The sequence below is a fragment of the Nasonia vitripennis genome, chromosome 4 (assembly GCF_009193385.2).
Source record: "Nasonia vitripennis strain AsymCx chromosome 4, Nvit_psr_1.1, whole genome shotgun sequence".
NCBI lineage: Eukaryota > Metazoa > Arthropoda > Insecta > Hymenoptera > Pteromalidae > Nasonia > Nasonia vitripennis.
Genome location: NC_045760.1, coordinates 7,844,045 through 7,856,818, shown reverse-complemented (window position 1 = coordinate 7,856,818; position 12,774 = coordinate 7,844,045). Strand labels below are relative to the sequence as shown.

General features: G+C 43.1%; 1 protein-coding gene across 19 annotated transcripts in view; it reads left to right on the top strand.

The window, feature by feature from the left end:
* Positions 1-12,774, top strand: part of LOC100116320 (sodium/potassium-transporting ATPase subunit alpha) — a 76,379-nt gene that overhangs the window by 56,223 nt on the left and 7,382 nt on the right. For 12 of the 19 annotated variants that reach the window (XM_016984933.3, XM_031928767.2, XM_031928768.2 and 9 more), the window contains 6 exons: positions 51-1,323; positions 1,411-1,647; positions 1,733-2,034; positions 9,117-9,211; positions 12,221-12,395; positions 12,474-12,706. In XM_016984933.3, coding sequence (XP_016840422.1) covers positions 51-1,323; positions 1,411-1,647; positions 1,733-2,034; positions 9,117-9,211; positions 12,221-12,395; positions 12,474-12,706 — 2,315 coding nt within the window. Of the gene's footprint in view, positions 1-50; positions 1,324-1,410; positions 1,648-1,732; positions 2,035-2,384; positions 2,480-3,561; positions 3,657-9,116; positions 9,212-12,220; positions 12,396-12,473; positions 12,707-12,774 lie in introns of all 19 variants that reach the window. The other 7 variants (XM_032599078.1, XM_032599087.1, XM_031928764.2 and 4 more) reach the window with 2 other exon arrangements.

The following is a 12,774-nucleotide window of genomic DNA, read 5'->3' as shown; positions in this document are numbered from 1 at the left end:
CGGCGTTGCTGGGTACATGCAGTACATACTAACGCGAGTCGCGTTTGCAGGTGGACAACAGCTCGCTGACCGGCGAGTCCGAGCCGCAGTCGAGGTCGCCCGAGTTCACGAACGAGAACCCCCTCGAGTCCAAGAACCTCGCCTTCTTCTCGACGAACGCCGTCGAGGGCACGGCCAAGGGCGTGGTCATCTGCTGCGGCGACCAGACGGCCATGGGCAGGATCGCCGGGCTGGCCTCCGGCCTCGACACCGGCGAGACCCCCATCGCCAAGGAGATCCATCACTTCATCCACCTGATCACGGGAGTGGCCGTCTTCCTCGGCGTCACCTTCTTCCTGATCGCCTTCATCCTCGGCTACCACTGGCTCGACGCCGTCATCTTCCTCATCGGCATCATCGTGGCCAACGTGCCGGAGGGCCTGCTCGCCACCGTCACCGTCTGCCTCACCCTCACGGCTAAGCGCATGGCCTCCAAGAACTGCCTGGTCAAGAACCTCGAGGCCGTCGAGACCCTCGGCTCGACCTCGACCATCTGCTCCGACAAGACCGGCACCCTCACCCAGAACCGCATGACCGTCGCCCACATGTGGTTCGACAACCAGATCATCGAGGCCGACACGACCGAGGACCAGTCCGGCGTCCAGTACGACCGCACCTCGCCCGGCTTCAAGGCCCTCGCCAAGATCGCCACCCTCTGCAACCGCGCCGAGTTCAAGGCCGGCCAGGAGGGCCGACCGATCCTGAAGCGCGAGGTCGCCGGCGACGCCTCCGAGGCCGCCCTGCTCAAGTGCATGGAGCTCGCCCTCGGCGACGTCATGGGCATCCGAAGGCGCAACAAGAAGGTCTGCGAGGTGCCCTTCAACTCGACCAACAAGTACCAGGTCTCGATCCACGAGTCCGACGACCCCAACGACCCGCGTCACCTGCTCGTCATGAAGGGCGCGCCCGAGCGCATCCTCGACCGCTGCACCACCATCTTCATCGGCGGCAAGGAGAAGGTCCTCGACGAGGAGATGAAGGAGGCTTTCAACAACGCCTACCTCGAGCTCGGCGGCCTCGGCGAGCGTGTCCTTGGCTTCTGCGACTTCGTCCTGCCGTCCGATAAGTTCCCCGTGGGCTTCAAGTTCAACTCCGACGACCCGAACTTCCCCACCGAGGGTCTGCGCTTCGTCGGCCTGATGTCGATGATCGACCCGCCCCGTGCGGCCGTGCCCGACGCCGTGGCCAAGTGCCGCTCGGCCGGTATCAAGGTCATCATGGTCACCGGCGACCACCCGATCACTGCCAAAGCCATTGCCAAATCCGTCGGCATCATCTCCGAAGGTGAGCCAACTGCGGACAACATTGCTACTTCTTATCCCCCACTCGCTTTATTCTTGCTAACGTCGCTTTCAATTCCCATCGCCGCAGGTAACGAGACCGTCGAGGACATTGCCCAGAGGCTGAACATTCCCGTGTCCGAGGTCAACCCTCGGGAGGCCAAGGCCGCCGTCGTCCACGGCACCGAGCTCAGGGAGCTGGACTCCAGCGCGCTGGACGATATCCTGAGGTACCACACCGAAATTGTGTTCGCCCGTACTTCGCCCCAGCAGAAGCTCATCATCGTCGAGGGCTGCCAAAGGATGGGTGCAATCGTCGCCGTAACTGGTGAGACGTCTTTCTCCCTATCTCACTTTCCTTCTCGACTTCCTCTAGAGCGAGGCGATGCTGATGCTGACTCTTATCCGCACAGGTGACGGTGTCAACGACTCGCCGGCCCTGAAGAAGGCGGACATTGGCGTTGCTATGGGCATCGCCGGCTCGGACGTCTCCAAGCAGGCGGCCGACATGATCCTCCTTGACGACAACTTCGCCTCGATCGTCACTGGTGTCGAGGAGGGACGTCTCATTTTCGACAACTTAAAGAAGTCCATCGCCTACACCCTCACCTCCAACATCCCCGAGATCTCGCCCTTCTTGGCCTTCATCCTCTGTGACATTCCCCTGCCCCTCGGCACCGTCACCATTCTCTGCATCGATCTGGGAACCGACATGGTAAGCTCATCCAACGACTCGTCACTCTCACTATCTTTTTCTACTTTTACTATACACACTCTATTGGACTTAATCGATGAGATTGATCAATGTGCTAAAAGACCATTACGCGCGTATTATGAGACAAAAGGCTCGAACATCAAGTGCTCGAAGCCGAACCACAACCGTCGTTGCTTTCTTTAATTTAATTCTGTTTTTTAGGAAAATTCTCATTGCGATACCCCTCTCTCCCCGCCACCAAACCTCATTTGTTTTGTGTACTATTGATAATTTCGACTGACCAAATGTTGAACGAGCTCTTTCTCTCTGTTATTCTCAACGTATGCTGTGTTCGTGACCACCACTACCAGGTGCCCGCCATTTCGCTGGCGTACGAAACGGCCGAGTCGGACATTATGAAGAGGAAGCCGCGAGATCCCTACCACGATAATCTCGTCAACGAAAGGTTTTCTTTGAGACATTCTCAGCTAGTCTGATTCCAGAGTAGAGTTGCCAGAGTCTCACGTCGCAAAGTTGGACGCTCCCCCGCCCCCTTTCGTTCTCGCCTCTAATCAGCTCTCTTACATCGCCGCAGAAGCTAATGAAAATCGATCCCTTGTTCCTTTTTCTCTCACTGTACAAGTAATTTCGCATACGAGCTCCTCATTATCAGCTGTAATCGCTAGTGGAGTAGATCTTTGACACAAGGCCGACGACTACAACGGCAACCATGTCGGGTGGTACAAGCAGAACAGGCTGCGATAGAAGACCGAACTGGCGAAGGCTCACTAATTCACGAATATTCAGCAAGTTTCTTTGTTTTTATTAAGTTTTCTTTTCAAAGCTTGCCGAGCAACCATCCGAAACGAAGCTGCTGCTGACGAGTGGACCACATGGAAGCTGCTTCTAATAAGATACTTTTCTATCCTTTTTTTTTAGTTTAAGTTAAATTCTAGGTCTCCGAGAAAAAGGATCGTTTTGTCTGTATAGGAAAATACTTGTCACTTAAGCGACACGTTCGAGGAGTAGTTTCTAGTATTTTTTGTAAATACGAACAAGTCTTATTTATTTTTTTAAATTGACAATACTCGTTCCATCAACCATTCTGAATTTGTTTCGTCTTTCGTACTTCAACGATTGAATCGAAAACAATTATAACCTGGGCAGGTCCAAAAGTCGATAACCAATTTTCGACGCCCCAAAAGACTCCCGTTATAAATGAAAGAAATAATGTTAATCATCCTCATCGAAATCATGTTTTGTCTCTTCCACAAATCAATTACCTGGTCAAGCTCATGAACTCGGTTAATTTTCTTTTATTTTATAATTTGCTTATATATTTTGTTTATGAAGAATGTTCGGGGTGTCTATGCGAATGCCATAATTTGTGTCAAGGCTAAAAAGATGCTCTTTTCTCTCTTACTCTGTTAGATTAGCCAAACATTCGCACAGACGCCCCGAGGGACGATGAGCTTTCCGTCGCCTTATTTACTTTTTAGTTTATTGTTATTGGCATTTTTACTGAGTTTCTTGATAATGTGACGTTAGGTGCCAGCCATCTCGCTAGCCTACGAGGAAGCGGAGAGTGATATTATGAAGCGTCAACCACGAAACCCCTTCACTGACAAGCTAGTTAACGAAAGGTAACACGATACCACAATCTCCACCGCGGAATATATAACGCGTCGAGGCTCCTAAGTTCATCGGGGATAGCGCACGCTACAGAATGACTGAACGACGTACACGCTTTTCGATTCTCCTTTCGAGAGTTCGCGTGAATAATGAAGGAACAAAGGGCGTCCTCGAAAGATGACGCCAGAAATGCGTTAGCTTGCGAGAGGGCTCTTCATTTTTTCACTGTTCGCGCCGCAAAGGGGCGTGGGAAAATCGACAAAACGAGTACTGGGATAGTGGCGTACTCTGTGGCGTGTGCAGCGTATTTCGTTGATGTGCTACTTTGCATCGTTTCGCGTTCGATCGTTCAAGCAGAGCAACGCCATTGGTGAACCAATTTTCTTTCTAGTCTAGCTCATTTATATTATTTATACATATGATATATGATTGTTGTCGTAGAATAATAGTAAATAGATTACATATGTTTCTGTTCGTCCTTATTTTGAGTTAAATGCGGAACATCAATGGCCCGAGAATCAATGGCTCAGGAGAACCGTGCGATGCAAAGTAGGGCTTCCCTATGACTGGCCTTGACCTAACACATAATTATTATGGTTCTATCTTTATACTCTACTTATATTAATTCTGCTATTACTCGATAATCGTGGTATACTGTATCCTCTTATTTCTTTTTCGCTGTCTCGCTATCTCTCTCTCTCTCTCTCTCTCTATATATATATATTATGAATATTGAATATTGTATTTTTATGTATTGAAAATATGGTATCGTTAGCTTCCGCAATTCTTGGGATTACCCTTGTAACACTATTCTATATCTCTATCGTAAAAAGGATTTCTATTGTATCTTTCCGCTTCAACAGCTGGTCACTCGACAAATCGACACTTTGAAGATTCAAATTCGACGAATAACGCAATTTCAATGAAAACAAAATGAATGAATGAATAATAAGAAATTAAATACTTAGCGATTTGTCCAGTGAACGCGAACACTTACATCTTTCTCTGTAGTTAGGATACTAAGGTAATGGGCCTATGCACGTGCAACTCCAAGATGGGATTTCTAATTTTTGGTCTTAAGGTTATCAGTCATCTGATCTTTCTAACTATGGTTTTATTTTCATTTTCTTGCATCATCGCTTGTTTTTGCTCAAGGAATATATGGTAACGTTTTATAAGAAACACTCACGCATATGCCACAGACTCCCAGAGAAAACGAGTGACGATGTTGAGTTATCACTGGGTGGTAACTTTACTTATATTTATTTCCTCGACGCTCTATAAGTAAATCTTTCTTATATGCCAATATTGTATCACTTTGTCGCTCTGTCAAACATTATCCGTCATTTGTCATTGTTGCCAAAGGTAAGCCGATATATAATCACGTATACTTTATTTATTTTCCTCTAGTTAACTTAGCCTTCTGAAATTCTCATACTCAATTATACGATACATCTTTGTTATTTACTTATCATCTGTTATACAGCAGTTTTCTTTCGTTACGACATGTATAAACTTTATTTTAATAAGAAAAACGCTCATTTGTCCTGTGACTCATTTTTCTCTCTTTCTTATGCCCGCTTCTCTCATTTTCTCAGGATCATTCGAAAAATCCATGCCAGATGAATTTGATGAGAAATGAGAATCATTATTACGAATATCGCATGATCGTTTGTGTGACATTTATATACAAGCATCATTCATGAAACTTTTTTGTTTATCTCGTATTTTGTTTTTCATTCGTCACTGTCTATGTATCACTGTGTCTTTTTATATCCATATCACCTTTTCTTTTCTTTTCGCATCTTCATTCGTATATTATTACAATAATCATTATTAGAATGCATCCATTAAACCCGTGCAGCTGCAGGATGATACGTGCATTTGATATGACTGCATTATATACATATTTATTATTATTATTACTATTATACTATTCTCACATTTTTTGATTCTTCTCAGAAATAGAAGGTGAACTGTTGCTGAATTTCAACAATTCTACTTTTCGAATAATTTTTAATCTTATTACACCATATTACGATAAACCAGCACCAAAGCGATTGCCAAACTATTGATTTTTTTTTTTAAACTTTCTTTATTTAAAAAAATAAGCATAAATAAACAGCAAATCAACGAACAGTATAACATTCATGCCATCTGCGCTACGTGTTCTCATCCAACGTCACATCTTGCATACCATTAGCTATATATGCGACTGTCGAACAGATCATTACTGCATTGTTGTGTTCTGCATTTCGCTGTAACAAATCAGACTCGCCACGCTAATATCTGCCAAAAATAGATAATTCGAAAGAACGGCTAATAAACACAATCATACTCATCGCTGTGCCACGCTCACGTATCGCATATTCCATATAGGCACGAATGCGACACTGTGCTGTAAACTCGTGTTCTCTAGGTCTTCGCCCGATTTTTTGTCTTTTTTTTCAACACACTGAGAAATACAAAATAAAAAAAAAACCCGATACACGAATCAAACGTATGTACCTCTCGAGATTCGTTAAAGGAGAGTCGTCGAATTTGCATTCCTCGATTTCTGCCTGCCTATAATGAATTTAGAAGCGAGAAGGAGAGATCGGAGAGAAAGAAAGAGTAGCACGCGTCCTTGGAACATCTCCGCTAGAGTTACGTAATTGCTGTTATATAGCTACACCTCTGTGGGCCACGTGCGCGCGCAGTTACACCCGAAGCTCTACTTTCTCTCTTTCATGGCGATTTTGAGATCGACACTTTTGACTCCGGTCCCTCCTTCTCCGGTGCTTCTATTTCTCGAGGTTGACGATGATGTGTATGCGGGTTTTTCTGAACGTAATAAATAAATGTTGTGTGATATCACGTATAGATAACGTTTGAATAAGTGGGGTAGACGTCATTGAGCAAAAGTCGCTGAGTGCGCCACAGTTGATTATTAATATTTCATGTTTAACATTGTGTTTATCTAGTACATTTCATATTACATATATATACCTATATAGAATAGTGAATTTCGTTTATCATAATCTGTATACTATTAGTTAATCTTATATATTTATTGGTAGTTGATATTTTTATATAGTATACTATATTTATATATCTACATTATATTCGAATTCTTAATGATCACCTATTTTATAATACAACCGACACTTAGCATTTATATTTGAAATATTTGCAGTGAGGCCGTATACTATGTATAGAGAGCGTAAAATCTGTGTCACAAGCAATTCGACCACAGTCTCGAGCATCATGGCTAACGCTTATTTCCGAAATTCTTTCTAGACTCCGAGCTACGGCTATATACTACAAGCTTTATGTCGTAGAACATTTCTGTCCATGTCTGACTCCATAATATACTGTACACTTGTATTCCGAATGACCACAGATGCAATCACCATTCTTTTATTTTTCTGACCCAGAGCTGCGTGTCAGTCAGTCAGCGCCGCTATTTTTACGACTTCTTTATTACTAAATTACTGTCTAAACTACCAAAGCACTTTAAAACGAGCCGCTGCAAACTCTGCGGAAGTGCCCGAGAAGCTCGCTCTATATATTTCTCACTCGACAGCGTTAACATCCCCTTGGGACGCACATACGGAAACCACGAATTATTACGACTTATGCGAATATCTCTCTTTTTTAACACAATTTATGCCTCGACACTCTTATACTTATATCACTTATTATACTGTGATGCTTCGTCTGCAATTTTGCTTCCAACTCTTGGAATTCTTATTTCTTTATTACTGAGCATTGGAAATTCGCTTATGTGGGTTTCCAATATATCTGTAATTTTGGGAGCACAGAGCAATACAGCGGATATCATCACTAATTTTTTAAACTTCTACACTAATTAGATTAGAGCTAGAAAAAATTAGTAAACGCGAGTACCTTTTAAAAGAGCGAGAGAGGTCTTTTTGTATGTGCTATACCATTGATGATTTCTAAAGTTAACGCGTTCGAATGACCAAAGAAACAATATTATCTCGCAACGTCAGACACATTGTATGTTTTCTATACCTGTAAGATGGTTTTTTCGCTCAACAATATTACACTTGTGAAATCACTTTGTTATACATTTTGAACTTGGAAGTGATAAGCAATGTAATATACAATCCTCTTACGAACGGAAATTCTCTATTATAAATATATTTAATAGAAAAATCCGGGGACGTTTACATAGCTAGAATTTCTTTTCATACAAGAGGAGACTATCATAATTTAGTCGTGACTCTTTTAAACCAATTAGAATATCAACCCTCTCGACTATTGTTTGTTGAGCCCAGTTAGTTTTATGCTATAAGTATCAATGTGTCTGACGAGAGCCAATATTAAACCGTATCCGTATCTCTCGCTCTACTTCTTTTTTAAGACTCTTACTATTTTCTTTTTTCACTTTAGATAATTAATACGACGATCAAACTGCTTACTACACATTGGACGCAGCGATATATAAAGAAAAAAAAACTTATGAATCTCATTTATATTCTTTTTGGATAAATACTTATATCAGTCACTGAGCTCCTTTGCACGTATCTGTTATTTTTCTACTCTCTATTATATCTTTTTTTAATCTCCTATTTTGCAGAACTAAAAAAGGGAAACCAAACAGCGCGAGAAGTGCTAAAGCATCTCTTTATTTTATACCGCGAAACACACGGATCGCTTTAGAATGGCATCGATATCTTAAACTTGTTCCGTTTCTTTTATCCAGCCAACGGCCAGTGCCAGATTAGTTACGAAATCAAATTATAGGTGTATCGCTAAGTTTCGACCGAATTATGTCATTTCACGAAGAGCTAATCATCTCAGTAACGAGTAAACCTAATCTGGTACTAGCCGTAACCGAGAGAATTTACTTTGTCCAGCAGATTCACTGTTATAATGATATACTGCGAACGGCCAGAGCTATACAATTTTTGCCACATTACCGCCGCTGCTGCGTGACTTATCTCGGATCCACAATATAAACATCAGGAAGTCACCCGCTTCTCTTTTTCCACCTAAATTATTTCTCTCTTCACATTCGCCATTTTTTTCTATTTCTCTATTATATAACTACGACCCACTTTGTTTGTTTTTTTTTCTGATTACATTTTTATAGCTATAGCGTATAGAATAATTTAGAACCAGACGACCTTTTACTACTGCTATTATGATATCTACTTATTATCTCCACCGCTGTTTATATACTCTTATTATTACTGCTATGTATTAAGAATCTTTAAATCTCATCATGATATTTCTTGTACCACTGCTGCTCTACAATATTATTATTATATAAGCTACTAATCAAAGCAACGACGTCAAAGCCCCCTCGAAGTAGAAAGTAGCGTTTAAATTAAGTAATTTCGAAAACGAAGTAAAAACAAATGAGAAATTTATTTTAAAATACAAAAAAAAAATAAAAACAATTATTAGAAATAAAGATAGTTGACACGTCACTTATAATCGTCTGACTCGGGCTAACGCAGGTGCCGGCCATCTCGCTGGCCTACGAAGCACCGGAATCGGACATTATGAAACGGCAGCCTCGCGATCCTTACAGAGACAATCTAGTGAACAGAAGGTGGGTTTCTCCCAGCAATAAACGAAAAAAAAAGAAAAAACTGGCCACTGAAATTCGTATTGTGATCGTTTTTTAACACTTTTGCACTTTGATAACCAACCAATGTCCAGACCCAAATTTCTTCCCTGTAATACCCTCATTCATCTATTAATACTATTCTGGTTTTTTCTGCACCTTTATATCTTGATTTTCTTAGCATCATTTGTTTGCGCGACGCGTGTCTAGTCTTTTTTTGCGGATTTTTGCAGAGTATTTTGAACTTATGCACTTGTTTGTGATAATGATACACAATAAATGTATAATAATACACAAGCTTCAAGCTTTCAAAGTAATATTTTATAGCAGTTTGGTTTTATCCGCCGTCGGTTTGATTTTTATTGGTATAGAGGCAATGTAGTTCATTGGCGTTTGATAAACTTAGAATAGTCTGTGGTGATTATGCTATTGATAATGCTTATCGCGGCAATACTGGTAGCTCTGAGAAAAAATAAAACAGTAAGAATTTTATTGTTTGCATCTATCTTTTCTCGCGTAAAAACCATATAAAATCTCGATTCTCTTAACGTTCCATCTCGATAAGAAATACCAGTGAAAAGAAACTCGTATCGTATATAGCTGAAGTGCATCATCGCGCTATGAAAAATTCAACATTCAGTATATAGGCTCTTCTCTCTCTCTCTCTCTCCCTCTCTCTCTCTCCCTCTCTCTCTCTCTCCCTCTCTCTCTCTCTCTCTCTCTCTCTCTCTCTCTCCGCACACGTCCCTCGCCCTAGAGTCTCTAGGACTTTAGCAAATTAGTGTAGCACAGAACGTTTTTTCTAACTCTCCCTTGCACAGCCACTCACACACACGCGCACACACACCCACACCACAGACACATACACACGTCTACAGTGGCATCGCCTATTAGAGGACAAACGATGTCGTGAATGCTGAATGCTTTAGTCTTACTTAGAGTCTTTTATGTAACACCAGTGTGTATATCACCCAACCATCATCGCTGCGCTATATACGCGCGCGCGTGCGTTAATATAACACAATAATAATAAACCGTCGACCGCACTGCACTAGTCAGAGCGACGCTGATAATTAATCTCTGGCCTGGATGTGAACCGATGGATCTCTCTTTCTCTATATGTGTGACACGTTACTACTCTAGTTTCTCAATTCCACGAGAATAATTGGCTTCGTTTTCACCAACACCATATATTTCGTTCTTACATTAAACGGTTTTTTTCCGGCATCGCGATTTATTGATATACATTGAAACGGCCGTAGACAGAGGTACACGGGTATAGGGAAAATTAATATCGACGTTTGCGTTCTTTCGTTCCGGCATATTCACGACGAACGGTAAAATCAGCCTGCTGATCAGACACGAAAGCTGAGATAACAGGCTCGTTCCCTTCAAAAAGAAAAATAATAAGAATATATGCATATTCACAAAAGCTTTCGTTCCAACTCTTTTCACACTCGTCTCTTATTATCACACCTATATACTTTAATTTTAAAAATAGAAAAAATAAGCTCTCCGTTTATTTTCTATTCTGAATGCGCGCAACTGCAGATCTCTCTCTCTATCTCTCTCTCTCTCTCTTTCTCCATTATTTTTCGCTTCGCTTCCTGCCGCAAGCTTGCCTCTATCGCTGCATGCCCGCTTTACACACTATACGCATACCTGCTTCTTGCTTGCATCCTCCCCCGCGTTCGGGAGAAGAATCGCTGGAAAAGGACGTCGCATGCAGCGCCCTTACATAAGCGCATTTAAAGCTTCCTCTCTCTCTCTCTCTCTCTCTCTCTCTCTCTCTCTCTCTCTCTCTCTCTCTCTCTCTCTCTCTCTCTCTCTCTCCCTCTCGCATTCCGGAGCTTGCGCGCAGAATCCTCGCCGCCCCCTTACGCGCATATATATATATATATATAATATCTATATACGTACGAGAACACCTACGTCCGTGCATGTACACATATATACGTGTACAGGGTTGCATGCGGAGGGATGCACAGTCGCCGGGGCGGCGAATTCGCGAGCTGCGCGCGCTACTGCGGTCAAGGCCGATCTCGAGGATGGAAAATCGATAGGTTGTACGAGAGCGCTAAGCGATTTTAATTTCGAGTTTTCGAGTGGGATGGGAAAATTATTCAGGGAATTTTCTTCAACGGTGTATGGATAAAAGTAGAAAAGTTTCTCCCTCTCGAGATCGAGCTCTGCCGGAGCGGAAGCATGTGCATCGCGAAAAGCTTTTTCTACATCTAACAAAGCGGGGAAAACGGAAAGTCGAGTCTGTATACCTACGTTCTATTCTACTTTCGCTATACTCTACCTCTGGGTCTTGATAAGAAATATATCGACTGCTCGATATTTCCGTTGCCGTCACTTTCGCTTATCACTATACTTTATAAGTCATACCTTCTGCAGAGCGATTTATCGGACGTTCATGAGCGGAGTACACTTGGGCGTTACTAAACCCCATGAAACCCGATGAGTCGCTCTGAGAGAAAAAGAGACAATAATAAGTCAGCATGCGAATGCCAGAAGGACAGTACCATGTGTGTTCTTGCATGCCAAGAGGTGTGACCGCGAGCACAGCGTGTGTTATATCTAAATGTAATACATGTAGCACCGAAAGCTCGGTAAGTAAACCTGCATAGACCGACTTCAGGTCGCGCTGTATTCGATAACTTTGACGTAGTGACGTAAAAGTTGTTTAGGCCTTTTTCATGTATTTCTAATATCTGTACTGTATACTAACAAACCAACTTACTAGTCCGTAAATAACAAGCGTCTTTAACGAACTTTGACTGTTGAAACAAGTAGTTCAGTATAAACAATCGGCTGCTTCCGAGAGGACGACACTCGAAGCGTCCTAACTCGTGGTGAACACGAATCTCACCAAAATTATGCTCGTTCGAAAAGTTAGCACGTTTCGAGGGTCCTCGAAGGAATCCACAGCGAGAGGTGGTCTCGCGAAAGTGTGACCTAGTTAACACCGCTGATGTCTTATCTCCACAGGCTCATCTCCATGGCGTACGGACAGATCGGTATGATCCAGGCTGCCGCCGGATTCTTCGTCTACTTCGTCATCATGGCTGAGAACGGCTTCCTACCGATGCACCTCTTCGGCATCAGAAAGATGTGGGACTCCAAGGCTATCAACGATCTGACGGACAGCTATGGTCAGGAATGGGTGAGTCGAATTTTCTTGTCAATTAATCATGTGAAAGATAGGCGGCATCGACGCTAAACTTTCAATTCCCCACAACAGACCTACAGAGATCGCAAGACGCTGGAGTTCACCTGCCACACGGCCTTCTTCGTGTCGATCGTCATCGTCCAGTGGGCCGACTTGATCGTCTGTAAGACACGTCGTAACTCCATCGTACACCAGGGCATGAGAAACTGGGCCCTCAACTTCGGCTTGGTCTTCGAGACCGCACTCGCCGCGTTCCTAAGTTACACGCCCGGCATGGACAAGGGTCTCAGAATGTTCCCGCTCAAGTGAGTATCTTTCATTCGCTGAAACTGATGTAACAAGCTCTAAAATTTCCGTACGAATAACCAACGAT